We start from the raw sequence: 17,477 nt of genomic DNA on the forward strand, positions 1-17,477 counted from the left end.
TCACAATTATGTGCCACTTTGTGTTGGTCTATCACATAAAATCCCAATAAAATATATTTATGTTTTTGGTTGTAACATGACAAAATGTGGAAAATTTCAAGGGGTGTGAATACTTTTTCAGTGCACTGTATATTCTGCCATAAACAGAAAATACCATCACTACAAGGCACATTATATATTTCTGGCTTTGAGCAGTCCACTCTACTTACATGGGTCATGAAACAATTGACTCTGGTTGCTTGACAAGGGTCGTTCCTGTCCATTATTATATGGCTCTTCCAAAGCTAAATATGGCGTGTGTACGGGATCTATGAAAACCTGATCCACCCTTGGTATATTGTGTGAATAGTCATCCTGAGGGATTTGGAATACTTGCTGCGCACCTAAAAAAGACAGAGAGATGTGTGATGCCTCCAGGAAACCAGTGGAGCAGGAATTTTGCTATTATTTGCGCCTTTATTTTTGGTGATCAGTAAAGAAAGCATCCTAGCAGTTACTCTTTAATAACACTTCAATAACTGCAGAGTATGTTTGTGCTAGGATCTTGGCACTACATGATCTCAATACAGTGGGGTGGGTGAAACCTTTGTTTAGGGGTTAAATTAGATTAGTGACTTCTCAAGAAAAAAAAAGCTAGAAATCTGTATTTACTGTTCTGGGATCCATTTCTGAGATTTGCACAGCTTTTGTCACATCACACAGCATTGTCTGGCAGGGCAGAGAATCAGATTTTTCTCTGCTGCAATTCAGTAACACTTGTGACTGTACATTGCAAGGAAAACCAGTATATTGATAAGCTAATCTTTGTCACTGTGCTCTCTCCTCCTGTCAGTGTGCTCCTTGCACTGCAGCATAACCGATTAGCACCTTGCGCCACTGTACAGGGAGTGCAAGAGGCTGGCACCAACTCAAATTCAGGTACCACTGTCTATGTTTACAAAATATATCTAAAGGCGTATTGAGAAAATCCAGAGTTGTGTTCATTTGTGTCTTTTGCCGTCCCTCTGAAAAGCAATCTCCGGTGCAGTAGTGCAGCAGCTCACAGGCATTTAGGAGGCAATACTGCAATTTTTCTGACAGATGAATAGGAATTTTTTGTTATATAAATAGCATGTTTGGCTTGCTGTTGCAGCACAGCCCCATCCACTTGTCAGCAGTATTGACCACCTAATGCGACAGTCAGGAAACTACAAAGCAGCTCTGGCTCCACTATGTAAGGAAGCACTTGACAGCTGTAAATTCCCAGGGCCATAATGTCACCCATAGGCTCCTATGGCCCAGCTGTTGTCGGCACTCCCTCCCCTTCCACTTTAAGTGTTGGGGAGGTGCTTTAATGCCCAACTGATTGTTCAGTTTAAATTGGCTAAATACATTCCATGAGCATCAAAGCAAAAGGTGTAAACGGAGAAGTTCACCTCTTGGAGCATGTTATACCCATATTTCAGGTGTAAGATGCTGTAGCACCTCTCCCTGCGCCCCTCATCCCCCCTCCCTATGACAGCGGGCGGGGGTATTTCTTTCCACACCCACTCCCACATTTGAAAATGGTGGGGCTGTTCGAGGCTCCACCCACACAGCAATGTCATTCATTCACAGAAATCTGTGAATGAGAAAACTACAAGCTTGGACTTCTTAATGGATTGATGGTGCTGATGAGCGCCCTCACAGTCCACTGACATGTCCTCTAGCTTTCTAACAGAAGGCCCTACGTTGGTACGGGCAAAAAGCCAGAGGACAAGTCTGCAGGAGCCTGACATTGCCCCTGCAATCCACTGATCATGGGCGCAATGCTCTGCATACTCCTGTGCAAGAAATAAATGCACATTTTGTTCTGCAAAAATATGTGCATTTATTGCAGAATAGTGAACTTGGCTTTTAAAGTCTTATGCCCTGTACACACGGTCGGACATTCCGACAACAAAATCCATGGATTTTTTCCGACGGATGTTGGCTCAAACTTGTCTTGCATACACACGGTCGCACAAAGTTGTCGGAAAATCCGATCGTTCTGAACGCGGTGACGTAAAACACGTACGTCGGGACTATAAACGGGGGAGTAGCCAATAGCTTTCGTCTCTTAATTTATTTTGAGCATGCGTGGCACTTTGTGCATCGGATTTGTGTACACACGATCGAAATTTAACCGATCGGATTTTGTTGTCGGAAAATTTTATAGCCTGCTCTCAAACTTTGTGTGTCAGAAATTCCGACAGAAAAAGTCAGATGGAGCCCACACACGATCGGAATTTCCGACAACACAATCCGATCGCACTTTTTCCGTCGGAAAATCCGACCGTGTGTACAGTGCATAATTTGCTTTAGAAACATGCTACAGTAAAAATGTTTGTCCTCTGCAAGCATACTGCAGAGTGGAACCCTTATGTTGAAGCAGTGGTCTTTATGCAGAGGTCTGACATGCCCTCTGTTGAGTTAAAGCTAGCTTATACTTCCTGCTGAATGGACAGCTCTGACTCAGCAGGGGGTATATCCAAACTCTGCAGAGAGACCACTGCTTCCACACAGACAGCAAGGATTCTTTTACACAGCATGCTTGCAGGCTGTAGCTTGTTTTTAAAGTAAATGGACTGTAAGGCTTTGAACACCTTGTTTTGATGCGCCTGGAATATACTTGGCTGATTTAAACAGAATTCCTGATGGTTTTTTTTTAATACAAATGAATCCTTACTGTTTAACCATGTAATCTGCCCCTGTGTTTGTGCCTTATAAAAAAAATGCAGCTATATACCTGATTTCACGTCGCTCACGTGACCGGCCGACTCTCTCCTCTCTCGGCCTGACAGCTGCAGCGGGCGGGGCTGAAATTTCACCACTGACGTCAGTCAGGAGGAGAGGAGGAGAGAGCCAGCCGGTCACATGAGCGCCAAGTGGCGTTCTAAAAACAGGTGTATAGCTGCATTTTTTTATATAAGGCACAACCACAGTGGCAGATTATATTAATAAACCGAGAAGATAGTGTGAATTCAAACTGTAATTTTAGCAGCAGGAGGGGAGGGGGCGGGCATGGATACAGAGCTGACAGGCAGGGAGGGGAGAGGACAGGAGACACAGCGGATGACGGAGGCACGTAAACTGACCACAGTGTCAGGGCACAGCAGCCATGATAAACTGTGGTCAGTTTACAGGGGGGAAGGCAGAACCAGGCAGGATCAGCCAGGTATTTCAGGTGCTACAGGGGGACAATTTTTTTTTTTTTAGGGTAACAAACACTTTAATGATGACAATGCATTATTTTTTTCCAAAAACGCTGCTTATTATACCAAAAACAGTTAGAGCCAAACTCTGAGAACAAATGTATTCCACTCATAGCTCTTTCATACAAAAGGAATATATGACGCTAATACAGAAAAATTTGGGTGCAATCATTGGGGTTGATTTACTAAAGGCAAATAGGTTTACTTTGCAAGAGACATTTCACTTCGGAAGGGAATTTACTCTTAGTGAATGTGGTGAAAGTTCATTTTACAAAGAATGCCCAATTAAAGTGTTTTTTGCTTGCAGGTAATTGGATGATGGAAGTCAGTAAAACTTCACCTCATTCACTAAGCTAAAGGAGAATTCCCTTGCAAAGCAAAACCCATTAGGTCTGTTCTGTATGGGTTCAGCAGAGTTTTTCACATTCAGCATATGAAATGAGTTATGTTACAGCTATATCAGTCAGGGAGGACTATAAAACAGTTATACATCACAGGCTCTGTACCCTAATCATCTGTTTAGCAATGTATTTTGTAAAAATTCTATCATCAACTCTCATTCTTCTGCTTTGTCAAACAACGGTGGGGAAGACTAGCTTCTCCATTGATCCAACTATACTGAGATAAGGTCTCAAAATAAAGACATAAAGGGACCCCTGATGGCTACCATATATGTTGCTAAAAGTATTGTTTGGTTTTGTGTTTCTCCTTTTGTTACTCAGTAATAAATCCATAGCTCCCCAACTATCCCTCATTTAGAGGCACTGTCCCCTTTTGGAGACCAAATCCCTCTGTCCCGCGTGCATCCTCAGTTGTCCCTCTTTTTGGTCTGATGTGTACATCTCTATACAAAATGTACTATTTTACTAGCAAAAGTGTTATGCTGCACTAAACTTTCCATCCAACCTCTATATTACTGTGTTTCCTTTTTTGAAAAGCCAACATAAAGTAAAAATAGAGGTCAAAAAAGCAATTGTGTGGTTTAGCTTATCATTTTCTGCATATTGGATCTGTGTGGTCTGTGTAACCAAGGCTGTGACAGGGATGCGTATTTATTCTACATACTGTATGATAAAAGGTGTCTCTTGCTATCATTTCAGAAAGTTGGGAGGTTTGATTACTCTACAGCATAAAAATAATTTGCTGAATTATAAATGATCGATTAACTTATTACTTACCATTTTTATCTGAGTCCAAAGAAACATTACGAAGCAGTTGTTCAATGTCCCCCTAAAACAATATATATATATATTATTATAATTGAACTTCATACAGATAAACACAACAATATAACTATACAATTATTTAAAATATGTATTTTAATTGCAAGTGGCATAAATGATATTGGGCTTTTGCAATCTCCTGTACAGCAGAGACAGAACTCCTAGCCACTGCTCCTCTATAGTGCATACTGTATGTCACATGAAACAGAACATACAGGCAAAGTGAGTAAAATAAGAACCAATACGTGTGCTGTTGCTCCTTCATTGTCCAATTAGGAGCCCTAGGTTGTGTTCAAACTGTGCTGCTGAAGTGGATGTGGGGAATCTGGCCGTACAGTTTGACAGGGGTACCGCAAGATCACCATACTATGTGAACAAAAGTACTAATCCTCTGGCAGGTAAATGCCTAGGAATTTGGCTACATTCACCTGTAGGATGCAGGTGAAGCGTTTCTGCATTAAAGATAAGCAATAAGCTTTTTGTTGTATCCAATTTATTGTTGGCCAGAACTCACCGATTCCTGCCTGTTGATAAATGGGGTGGAACGCTCAACATCTGGGCTTATACGCAGTCTGTAGTCTTCATCAAGCATCTCATTCTGAAAATTTTCAACTGTTAAAAAAAACACATTTAGATGAAAAATGTACAGTATATGTATATACAGTAGGCTATTAGCACCTTGTAAGTGCCATAGTAAAGTATATATTTGTAAATGAAGAATCAGTTTAGTAAAGTAAAAATAATAAAGGATGTTAAATAACTGTCAGGAGTGTACATAAACTGAACGATTTTAAAAGATGCTGTATTTACATCAAAGTGTATTTGAACCAAAAATCAGCAACAAAACTGATAGCATTGCAGCTTACCAGTCCTAAAGACACAGTTTCCCCATCCACACACATTCAATCCTTCCCTCTGAGCCTTTGTATTCTGACAGTGAGGAAAGTTCCCCGCCATCAGAATACACCGATCAGTGCTGCCAGATATGCCAGCAGCACTGATCAGGAAAAACCCGACAGGCTGGTTGTACAGAAGTCAATCGTTAGTTGCGGGGTATCATGGAGAGTTTCCTAGCAGATGTATTTTCACAGTTTTTATCAGTTGTTGTATCTCAGTGCTGGTGATTTCCTACAACCGTTTCCTGTCTACATAAATATACTCCAGCGATGGCTGCATGACATTTAACATGACAGGTCTTCTGATGGTGACTGGACCATGCTTGAAGAAATGTATTTAGACTTGTAGTCTCCATCAGAAACCTGCATGACAGTTTGACAATGCAGAGGCACAAATGGGAGAAAGGGACAGAATATTTGTCACTGTATAAAACAAAGTGCCTGTACAAGCACCTTCATGGCAGGATTTCCAGGTTTTAATTAAAAAAAACTGCAGATTTAGAAATATTGAAAAGGGCATTAACAAATTAAAATTTATTTGATTGGGGTTACATATGCTTTAAACCGGGTGTATCAGGTATAATCACTTACAACTTGAAGTGATTGTAAAGGCAGAAGGTTTTCTATCTTATTGCATTCTATGCATTAAGATAAAAAAACCTTCTGTGTTCAGCAGCCCTCCTTAACCCCTCTACTACTTACCTGAGCCCCATCTAGATCCAGTGATGTTGCAAGAGTGTCTCGGCTGCCTGGGACTCCCCTCCTCATTGGCTGAGACAATAGCGAAGCGCGTTTGGCTCCCACTGCTGTCAATCAAAGTCAGTCAGCCAGCCAATGAGGAGAGAAAGGGGACGGGGCTGGACCATGGCTCTGTGTCTGAATTGACACAGAGCAGTGGCTCAGTTTGGGTGCCCCTATAGCTAACTGCTTGATGTAGGGGCACTCAACAGGAGGGAGGGGCCAGAAGTGTCGAAGAGGGACCTGAGAAGAGGAGGATCTGCTGGGCTGCTCTGTGCAACACCACTACACAGAGCAGGTAAGTAGAACATTTTTGTTATTTAAAAAAAAAAAAAACAAGACTTTAGTATCACTTTAAGCAGGTTTCACCCATCCACACATTCAAGGAGGATGGGGGAATCCTCTCCACTCCACTGTTGTATTCTGACAGCAGGGAGACTCACCCCCCCGCTCCATCATCAGAATACACTGATCAGCACTGTTGGCTGCAACAGCTGATAAAGTGATCGACTTCTGTTCAACTGCAGTGGCCACACATGATTTGAAATGTGTCTGGTCCCTGCTGAACCAGATAAATTTCAATACATTTATGCCCAGTGGCAGCTGGCAGTTTTTTATTTTGGGGGGGGGGGACAGAAACAAACACCCCCCGGGAGGGCAGTTGGGACATCAAAGCCCCCCACTTACCCCATCTAGGAAGCTGGCGGGCAGTGTGTCCAGCGAGCGGCAGCTTTCTTTCTTCCTTCTCTTGTGCATCTCCCTGCTCCTCCTTCTAGGTATCCAATAGGATTGTCTGTCCTTTCAGCCAATTGGGAAGTGGGTATCAGACCCACGCTTCCTGATTGGCGGAGAGGCGATTCAGTGTTAGAAAATCGAATATTCATTTGCTTTTCTAACACAACACACATGGGTGGGCTTCGAGCGCAATGCTCTGCACCACAAGCCCACCCTATTTTGAAGCCTATTAGAGCCTCTGGCTCTAATCAGGTGCTTCAAAAAAACACCCCCGCCACTGTAATTCATGTGCCTGGCATCCTGAACGGGGCCGGACGCATGAATAGGGGGTGGCAGCAGGTATTGAAAAGGGGGAGGCAGCGCCCGTGCGCCCTTAATGGATGGTCCACCCCTGTAATCATGCCTATCTTTTGTCTCCAGTATCCAGAATGATTAAGCCTTCTGAGTACTAATTACATGGTGTCCATTTGAATAAAAGCTTGGCTTTGAGAACAGGCTGAAGGTACCATGAATTGTACAAGAGGCTGTGTTAAAATTGATATAATTAAGAAGATTTACCTATGGGAATATTTATAAAGTAGTGAATGTGACTTTCATCAAACATTCACCAGTAACCACATAATGTAAACATAAGCAGCAGGAAAATTCACCTGCAGTGAATGTTGGGTAAATGTAAGATACGCTGATTTATAAACATGCCCCCCTTGAGTGTTATCATTACTTTGATATATGGACATGTCTTGGCAATATTAGGCCTCATCAGTGAAGAATATGTTGTGTGGATCACTGCTGGGTATGCAGTAGCTTATTATTATTTTTGTACTACTATTGTGTTCCTCCTGTTCTCTATACTATCTAGAAGCCATATACAGTAATACATACTGTTTATAACATCGCCACACTGAAAATGTATATAATGCACAATATAAGATAGTTCCCCTGGAATGCTTTTGTAAAACAAACATACCTTCATTGGCTGAATGAGATACAGCAGAAGGATCTACAGTCGTGGGAGAATCATCATGGACACCATTGAACTTGAATATCTTATGGGGATCATGTGGATCGGTTGAATTATCTTTAACTTCAGTGAACATTTTCTGTTGGTCCCTGTAGTAGACAGCCTTTAATGCACAGCGAAAGTTGGTTTTATAACTAGGTTGGTCTTCACACTCTGGATTATACTTCCCACTCTGAATAGCCCATGCCTGTAAAATGGGAAAAAAATGAGTGATATTGGAAAGAGGGAAATCAAGAATGAACCTGTGTAGCTTAAAGGTGTGTCAGAACTTCTGGCTCTGATCTGATTTGTCAACCCAGGCTGGTGGAATAGTGGTTCCCTCTGCTGGCTGCTGTGATTCCTACTGCTGACTCCTAGTCATTGCCGGACACATTAGTGTCATAGGGCTCAGAGGAGAATATACAGTGGCCAGTGAGGGGCATATTTTTCCAAATGAGACCATTTTTGATGGGACCATTTTGTGGTCCCATCAAAATGAATGGGACCACAACACACTGCACTGTGCATTATATGTTGCCATACATTGGAGTATTGTGTAATAGCAGGTGTTCTTACTACGTGTTACCACCATGCACTAGTGTGAATGAGTCCCAAGAAAATTACATGCATTTGTGCAATGCAGTACCATTCATTATGAATGGCACATCAATGCACCTTCTCATCATTGCACTTGCACTGCAGTGCTACATGCAGCAACACATTATTCTGCACTACACTGTTGAATTCCTGCATACACTTATTTGGTTCATTAAATGAATGGGCTTCCTTAATGCAACGTGTATTAATCCCAGTAACCTAGCACAACAGTGATAATTGGGCCTAAATAATTGGATTGTTATAACACAATGCACATTAGGACACAAAATATTGCACACGTTAATGCTCTGTATGCAATTGAAGGGGCTCCAAGATATTGGCCTGACTGATGCCATCTCAGACACAGAACAATTACATCAGCATGCTGCACTTTGGGATATCTTTTTTTAGGTGGGCTGGAGGAAATTTGTCCTTCAATGAATGATCGTAAAATTATTGTTATTTTTTTCCTAAGTGAATGAAGAGCTAAATGCAAGTTGTGTTCACATAGATATTGAGCAAAATCCAAAATACTGGTGTCTCATACTGCTACCTGCCTTAAATATTGCATAATCCGTTTCATCAACCTTTCTTATGTTTAGGTGCTTCCAGGGCAAGCGGAAGAGTGTGCGGCCTTCATCCAACCAACGCACACCTACATACTGGTTATGGTTGATCTGACGAAGGAGCCAAGGACCGAATCGCTCTTTATTGTGGCACCTGTGGTATAACAGTGGTTATCATTATATTATATATACACAGTATACTATATATAAATATATTTATATATATCAAATACTGAAGAGGGTGAGGTGCATCACGGCAGGTGCAAGTGCAAAGCAATCAGGCCTTCCCACGGGCCGTATATAGAGAAAAAGGAGAGGGATTGCTGCACAAATAGAATATTTATGCAAGGTAGCATGCATAACATGGAAAGTATGTAACTTTTTTCACTTTTTTGTGCAGCAATCTATCTTCTTTTTCTCTCTATATATTATTCTCTATATATTTATACATATATTATTATTCTCTATATATTCTCTATATATTATTTATATATAAAACAAAAATAGTTCAACCTGCAGCACCTTGTATATTTATTAGGAGTGTAAAAAAAAATTATCAAGGAGACATCAACGTAACAAAAAATGCAATGTTTCGGATCTATTAAGATCCTTCATCAGGTATAGCAAGCATGAAAATCAGGTTCTGATCACATTCATTATATAGCAAATTCTCTCATTGACTGGAAATTAGCAACACTTGGCTAGTCTTCACTTAAAAGCAATTGTAAAGTCTGTTTTTTTTTTTTTTTTTAAATAACAAACATGTTATATTTATCTGCACAGAGCAGCCTGGATCCTCCTCTTCTCAGGTCCCTCTTCGGTGCTCCTGGCCCCTCCCTTCTGTTGAGTGCCCCCCACTGCAAGCAGCTTGCTATGGGGACACCCGAGCAGAGTTACAGCTCCCTGTGTCCATTTATGTCCCCCTCTCTCCTGATTGGCTTAATGAATTTGATTAACAGCAGCGGGAGCCAATCACACCACGCTGCTGTCTCAGCCAATGAGGAGGTGCGTCCCGGGCAGCTTAGACACTGCTGCAACATCGCTGGATAAAGACGGGCTCAGGCAAGGTGTTAGGGGGGCTGAAGGGAGTCGCTGCACACTGAAGGTTTTTTATCTTAGGCTCGATTCACACCTATGCATGTTGCTTTTGAGCATTTTTGGAGTTTTTTTTTTCATGCTTGCCACGTTTTTGAGCAGCGTTTTTGTAGTGTTTTTGCGGCGTTTTTGCCGCGTTTTGCGTTTTTTTTTTTTTTTTACAGTCTAAAAAAAAATTTAAAAAAAATTAAAAAAAAAAAAAAAAAACGGCAAAAACGCATCAAAAACGCTGCAAAAACGCTGCAAAAACGGTGCACTTGCGTTTTTGATGCTTGTCCATTGAATTCTATTACATGCAAAACGCTGCATTTTGCATGAAAAAAAGAATATTTAATTTCTTTGTCACAAGATTGAAAAATGACATAAAAAAAAAAAAATTTTTTACACAAAGTTGTCACTAAATGATATATTGCTCAAACATGCCATGGGCATATGTGAAATTACACCCCAAAGTACACTATGTTGCTTCTCCTGAGTATGGGGATACCACATGTGTGAGACTTTTTGGGAGCCTAGCCGCGTACGGGGCCCCGAAAACCAATCACCGCCTTCAGTCTTTTTCTAAGGGCGTAAATTTTTGATTTCACTCCTCACTACCTATCACAGTTTCGGGGCCATAAAATGCCAAGATAGCACAAAACCCCCCCCCAAATGACCCCATTTTGGAAAGTAGACACCCCAAGCTATTTTCTGAGAGGAGAGGCATTTTGAGCCCATGGAATATTTTATGTTTTGCCACAAGTTTCGGGAAAAAAACAAAAAACATTTTTTGCAAAAATATTTGCTAAGAGCCATGGTGAGTATTTTGCAGTTCTCATTTGTTTTAGGAAATGAAGAAAGAAAAGGAAAATATATATTTCCTTTTTTTTTTTTTTTTTTAATTTTTAAAACTTTGCGACAAAAAGCAAGGTCTGCAAAATACTCAACTCAACAATACTTGGACACTAACTGACGCTAACTGACGTCACCCGTGACACTAAGACCCCTTTTCACACTGGGGCCGCGGCCGCGTTAGCTCTAGAGCGCCGCTTCTTTTAGTGACGCTTTTAACCCCAAAGAAGGGGTTAAAAACTCCTGTGTTGCGGTGCTTCCGAAGCACTTTTAAGGCGCTTCCGAAGCGCTGCCCATTTATTACAATGGGCAGGAACGTTTTGGAAGCGCTGTATCTATCCCTTTATGCTTGGATTCAGCGAGGGAACTGCTCATGGATCCCCTGCTGAACACAGCATGTGAAAGAATTCCAACTGTGTATGGCCAGCTTATGTGTTACTTTACCGCAGCAGAGAAAAATCAGAGCTCCCTTTTCAGCCAGGGCTGTTCTGTGTGGTAAAGCTGTGTAAATCCAAGGACTGGACGGACAGAAATACAAATCCTTTGGCAGGTAAAATATGTATTATATATGTATTTTATCTGTGTGTTTAGCCATTAGCCTGGAGTTCAGCTTTATGAAATTCAGTGGTCATACTATACATGAATGCTTGCAGAATTCTTACTAGAGTTCCAATAAGTCTCACCTTACGGGCATTGTTCTTTGGTCTTGAGAACACAAATATTCTCGAACGCGTAAGCCTATTGGATATAAAAGGAGAAACATACATAATTATAAGCATAGTACAGAGCAAAATATTTTTTGATTAAAATTCTAATGATATTAGCCATAGAGGGGATGCAATGGATGCCTATTTTGGTATGTAATGTTGCTTGGTATAATTTGACTGCAAATAACAATATACAAACAGTAGGGTCTTACTTATGGCACAATACGCTGAGCATTTGCTACATCTTGGCTGTCAAATGCTTGTTACATCACCCGACATTTAAAAAACAAGATTCCCATTTTCATTCGCCAGTGTATTCTCTCAATAAAGGCTTTTTTTCTATAAAAGGTTTATCGACATTTAGATTCTGACATTCTACAATAAGAAATGCCGGTTGTAGTGAGATTTGCAGTTGCATATTATTTGCACTTGCTTGTTTAAGATATGCACATTTGCAATACTAAAAGTGAAGATTCTTTATGAAAGACAAAAGGTGAATGTGATCAAATCTGGTTATGTTAGTGAGACTGATTTACTAAAGGAGTTGAAAACCTTCACTCAAAAAATATGTATGGGGGGGGGGTCCTGGGGGGTGGAGGGGGGGTGGGGGAGTGGCAGGGGGTTGGAGGGGGGCCGAGGGAGGGGAGGGTGCAGGGGGGGGGGGAAGGGAGGGGCTCTTCAATGAAATGGAACCATGAGCTTGTATCACAAAGTGAAGAACATAAATTAGAATGAGTGAGGATGTCCAGTTTAAAAATTATCTCTTATAACGTCAGGGGCTTGAATTCCCACGTGAAACATGCTAATATCCTATGTGAACTGAAGATATTGAAAGCTGAGGTGGCGATGCTTCAAGAGACACATCTAAGCGTCAGCAAGAATCAAAAAATCTATTCTAGAGACTTCCCAGTATGGTTTTACGGTGATTCACCAATAAAAGGGGCAAGAGGTGTTGCCATAGGGTTTGCCAGGGAGACCAGGTTTGAAATGGAGGAGGCATTGGCTGACCTGGAGGGGCGGTTTCTCTTCTTAAAAGGCAAAATCAACGGCTCGAAGTGCTCCCTGGCAAACATCTATGGGCCAAATAGAAACACTTATAGAAAAGTAACAGGTATATTGGCAAAGTTTGAAGAATTTAAGACAGGGAAGGCTATTATTGCGGGAGACTTCAATTTATGTTTAGACCCTGGAAAGGACTGCTCGTCACATGTCCGGGGGATGGATGGAGCTTGGGCAGGTAAATTTAAAAAAAAGCTGCAACAGCTCTAGCTGGTAAATGTATGGAGGATCCAGCATGGTGATACAAGAGACTATACTTTTTACTCCCCCATACATGTGACGTATTCGAGACTTGACTTCTTCCTGATTGAACATAGGTTGCTGGAAGATGTTATGGAGGTAGTTATCGGTAATATGACGTTTTCTGATCATGCACCAGTGAGTTTACAAATAAAAATAGGGGAAACCCACATCCAGGGCTCAGGGTGGAGATTGAATGAAGATCAGTTACAAGACAAAGATATTTTAAAAAGAATCAAGGAAGAACTGGAGTGGTACTTTAAAATAAATGTCCCTGGGGAGGTAAACGAGGCTACAGTTTGGGAGGCCCACAAAGTGTATATCAGGGATATATTTATGATAAAAAAAAAAAAAATATGTATGAATATTTACTTTGATTATCCAGTACTGAAAAGCAAATTCCTGATCACTGGAAATACTCACTCATGTGCAGATGCTTCTTACATGACTGGATAATTGAAATTAGTATTCACACCATTTTTGGAGTGAAGATTCTCAACTCCTTTTGTAAATTAGCCCAAGTGTAGTTCAATTCATCTCTTTTTTTGTAACGATGCCTATAAATGTCTCCTAGGTGGCGCTATACTGCACATTATACCCCACTGAATGATACCATGAATGGGAACAGATCTATAGGATCAATGTTTGCTATTAGTAGTGAGGAATCAATATTACAGAGTCATACTAGAGAAAGATCTCAGAAACTGCCAGATTCTCCCATTTACAAGATGATCACATGATTACTTATACATTTTACTGATAATTGAGATACCTATTATAGTGGGAATAAACGATTATAGGAATATATGTTTTTATTAAAATAAATAGGTCTTGTGCCATCACATATCCCAATAATAAGAGTATTATCTCTCCTTTTTAGAACAGTGGATGGATCCTTGAAAATCCCACTCCCCTGAAATGAGGAATAATCCTCTTATTTTTGGGATATGAGATTTTTTTATTGTGCTAAGAACTGATTAGGGTGAGGACTTTTTGATCCTTTATCACCATATCCTGTATGGTTATACAATCTTGTTGGATCCAAACCCCTACTCCACAGAAGCCATGGTTGAAACAGCTTTTGCATAAGTAGATTTAAAGAGTCCCATGTACTGGCAGGAGTATGATCACTGTGCTGCTCAAATACTTACTACCGTTTCATCCATTTTAAGCTTTCTAGACAGCACCGAAAAGAATATATAGGGGTCTACTTATCAATGTTCTCACCCAAGAGTCACACAACATTTGTATATTTTTCCAATGAATCCCTTCCCACCCGCCCCAGGGTCCCTTGAACTGGGTTTGTCTAGTCATGTGACCACAGTGATTGACTGACACAGTGGCCATATAATTGGGAGCCGGTCCCGCCATTTCCCGATCATTTGTATAGACTGAGAGCTGTCTTTGACAACTCTGTCCCTTTGCTGGGAATGTGCAGTAAGCACGTTCTCACAACAAAAACCTCAGCTGCCCATCGATGGAATACTTGATCATTACACAATAAGATATAAATATTCCCATGTAGGAGCATGATCACTGTGCTGCTCAAATACTTTGTGGTATTTCAGTTAATACCATCTTTCAGAAATTGGACTCTAACTGATCAAATATTCTGTGCTACAGCATTACGTTGGTGGCAAGAGGTTAAAACTGTGAATCTTGTATGAATGTAGTGTGAATTTTGGGTGAAAACATTGATAAATAGAGCCCTATAAGTTCACACATTCTCCTTTTGTATTCTGACAGAGTGAAGAGAAACAATTGTTGCTTCTGGGAAATCAAAAGAATCTGAATTTGGCAAGAGACATGGGCGGTTTCCAAGTGTATGAGTAACCGGCAATGAATCCACAGCCCTGTGGTAAGAATCCATGGTATTGGATGTTCATGGTAATAGAGTGTTTATATATGTCAGACCGTACTCACCTAACAAATGTATGAACATGTTTATTTGTCATGTTTTATATTTATATGATCAGGCCACTGAAAATAGCTTAGATTTAGTTAGGTGCAGTTAATGTTACCAGTGCAACTCCAACCAAGAACATTTCCCAGTAGTTTTTGGATTGAGTAGGGAAAGGTGAAACCCTATGCTGGGTTTTCCTTGGTGTCTGTGTCCCCTTTGGGAATTTCCACTCACCTTCTGTTCTGGCAAATGCCAGATTTGGTAAGATTTATTCTATAGTGTCCATTAGATCTATAGTTCCTGTAGATGATCTTTAGGTCCACAAGATCTATAGATTCAGTAGATCTATAAGATCCAGTAGATCAACAGAGGCCATAAGATCTAAAGAAGGTCCATTATATCTATAGGTTCCACAAGATGTATAAGCCCCACATGATCTATAGGTCTAGAAGATAATCTATAGGTCCACTAGAGTTATATATCCAGTAGATGATCTATAAGGTCCAGTAGACCTATAGGGTCCACAAGATCTATAGGTCCAGTAGCTAATCTACAGGTCTAGTAGATCTATAAGTAGATCTATAAGTCCAATAAATCTGTAGGGTCCACAAGATCTATAGGTCCAATAGATCTAAAGGTTCCACAAGATCTATAGGTCCAGTAGATAATCTATGAGTCCCAAAAATAATCAATATGTCTAGATCTGTAGGTTCATTAAATCTATTGATCCAGTAGATGATCTAGAGGGTCCATGATATCTATAGGTCCAATACATCTATAGGGTCCACAAGATCTATAGCTCAAGTAGATGATCTATAGGGTCCATAAGACCTATGGATCTAGTAGATAATCTATAGGTTCCATACAAAGATTTAAAGTGGAAGTAAACCCATCCATTTAACTTTCAAATAAGTTACATTTCCGGCATGTGCAGGGATTGTAACCCTCCCATTGGTTGTGCTCTCAACCAGACTGTCAAACCATTCAATGGCTAGTGTCATAACTGATCACATGTGCAGCATCATGGCAGTTGTAGATTAAACAAAGGCCAAGATGGCAGCTTCCTTGGCTGAAAATGATAGGAGGGTTTATTTCCACTTTAAGTTCAGAAGATCTATAGGGCCAGTAGGTGATCTATACGTTCAGCAGATGATCTCTAGGGTCCAGTAGTTGCTCGATAGCTGACCACACCAAGATAAGCTACCTACACTGCCCTCTATATTGGTGTAAACATGATCTCAAGGCTGTTTATAGGGTGGATAGAGTTGTGTCTAAGAAGGGTCAGGCTGAACTGCACAACCAACTGTCCTCCCGAAAGGAAAACAAAAGCTTTACTTGGAAAAAAATATATGCAATTGCACTCAAAAACCCTTGTAATCACAACACTCCTGCCAGAAAGCAGAGTCAGGTCCCAGGTTCCTGACAGTTCTCTGCAGGCTACACTGGAGTCAAGCAATCCTGGTCTACAACCCACCCTCAGCCCATGATTGGACAATGAGAGAGCAGAGCAGATTGGACACTTAATTTAAGCCTATACACCGTGCTGTTATGCTTTTAAGCATAGACTTCAATGAAATGTCATTTTGTGACACAGTGCAATGTGTTGTAACAATGCATAGCACCTGCCCACACACAATTCACACCAGTGTACATGTGGTTCAGGGTGCGGCTATTATGAACAAGTCCCTATACAAAGTGGGGAAGGCTTAGGTTTATTGTTTCCATTGCTATAGACATTGAGGAGATTACATTTCATGTGTGGCCACTGAGCCAGGAAGTGAGCAAAAGTCCGTCCATGGGGGCACAGTGTAATAAAACCTTTTTTTAAATTAGAGTTGGGAAAGATTAGAACCCATGTCTGGTTGTTACCTGTTGTGATTGTCCCCACTGCAGAGATATGCTCCCTGGTTACAAGGACAGGTGAGGTGACATCTGCCTAGCAGACCACAATAAAAACCTTACAAAGGCTATAACTCTCTTCTACTCTATCCAAATACTATGTTTTGGCTGGTGTTAAGTTTGTCATATATTAGTATAAAATTTTATTGTATAGCTCCCTTTAGTTCTACCATTACTAATGTAATACAAGAGAATTGTACAATCAGATTGTAAAGTGTATTGCCAGATTTAGGCTGTGACATCTGTCTGGACTTTACTATATAGAACAAAACCAAGACATTATTTTAATAGACTAAACAAGCAAATAAGGAGTAGTGAAGAGGTTATCTCAGGCTAGGAGTGGGACTGTCCTACTAGCTAAACAAACAGGATTGTTATTCTGCTGCTTTCTAAATATTGGATGACTACATTATTCTAAAGATATGTCAGAAAATATGAGCCGCGTAATCACTTCCTCGTTGTAACCACAAGAATGAAGAGGACACTTCAGAGACATATGGAGTTTGACTGGCGGCACCACCTGTCAAACTCGTCCATTGAAGTCACGGTTGCGGTGAGCTACTACTATGCAAAATCCCCTTTCATCTTTAAAAAAAAAAAAGAGGCATTCAGGAGGTGACAGTATCGCCATCTGAACACCTGCAAACCTTTTTACAACTGCCTCTAAAAAAGCATTCCTCATTGGATCACTTTTCAGAGCGGCAGTTAACACTAAGAGGCCTTAGGGTCATCTTTGTACAATCATATTTTGTTTTACCAAAATGATGTAATATGAT

At 40.7% G+C, this 17,477-nt stretch overlaps 1 protein-coding gene and 1 long non-coding RNA gene across 4 annotated transcripts in view; one reads left to right on the forward strand and one right to left on the reverse strand.

The window, feature by feature from the left end:
* Positions 1-17,477, reverse strand: part of IRF7 (interferon regulatory factor 7) — a 44,819-nt gene that overhangs the window by 22,752 nt on the left and 4,590 nt on the right. Inside the window, exons 2-7 of the mRNA XM_073604915.1 lie at positions 11,577-11,631; positions 8,959-9,121; positions 7,772-8,012; positions 4,950-5,047; positions 4,391-4,442; positions 210-383 (exon numbers count right to left, since the gene is read on the reverse strand). Coding sequence (XP_073461016.1) covers positions 210-383; positions 4,391-4,442; positions 4,950-5,047; positions 7,772-8,012; positions 8,959-9,121; positions 11,577-11,631 — 783 coding nt within the window. The remainder of the gene's footprint in view (positions 1-209; positions 384-4,390; positions 4,443-4,949; positions 5,048-7,771; positions 8,013-8,958; positions 9,122-11,576; positions 11,632-17,477) is intronic.
* Positions 1-17,477, forward strand: part of LOC141112278 (uncharacterized) — a 151,899-nt gene that overhangs the window by 16,942 nt on the left and 117,480 nt on the right. For all 3 annotated transcript variants that reach the window (XR_012236561.1, XR_012236560.1, XR_012236562.1), the window contains exons 2-3: positions 9,004-9,126; positions 14,646-14,757. This is a non-coding gene — a long non-coding RNA (uncharacterized lncRNA). The remainder of the gene's footprint in view (positions 1-9,003; positions 9,127-14,645; positions 14,758-17,477) is intronic.

This window comes from Aquarana catesbeiana, linkage group LG11 (assembly GCF_042186555.1).
Source record: "Aquarana catesbeiana isolate 2022-GZ linkage group LG11, ASM4218655v1, whole genome shotgun sequence".
Classification (NCBI taxonomy): Eukaryota; Metazoa; Chordata; class Amphibia; order Anura; family Ranidae; genus Aquarana; species Aquarana catesbeiana.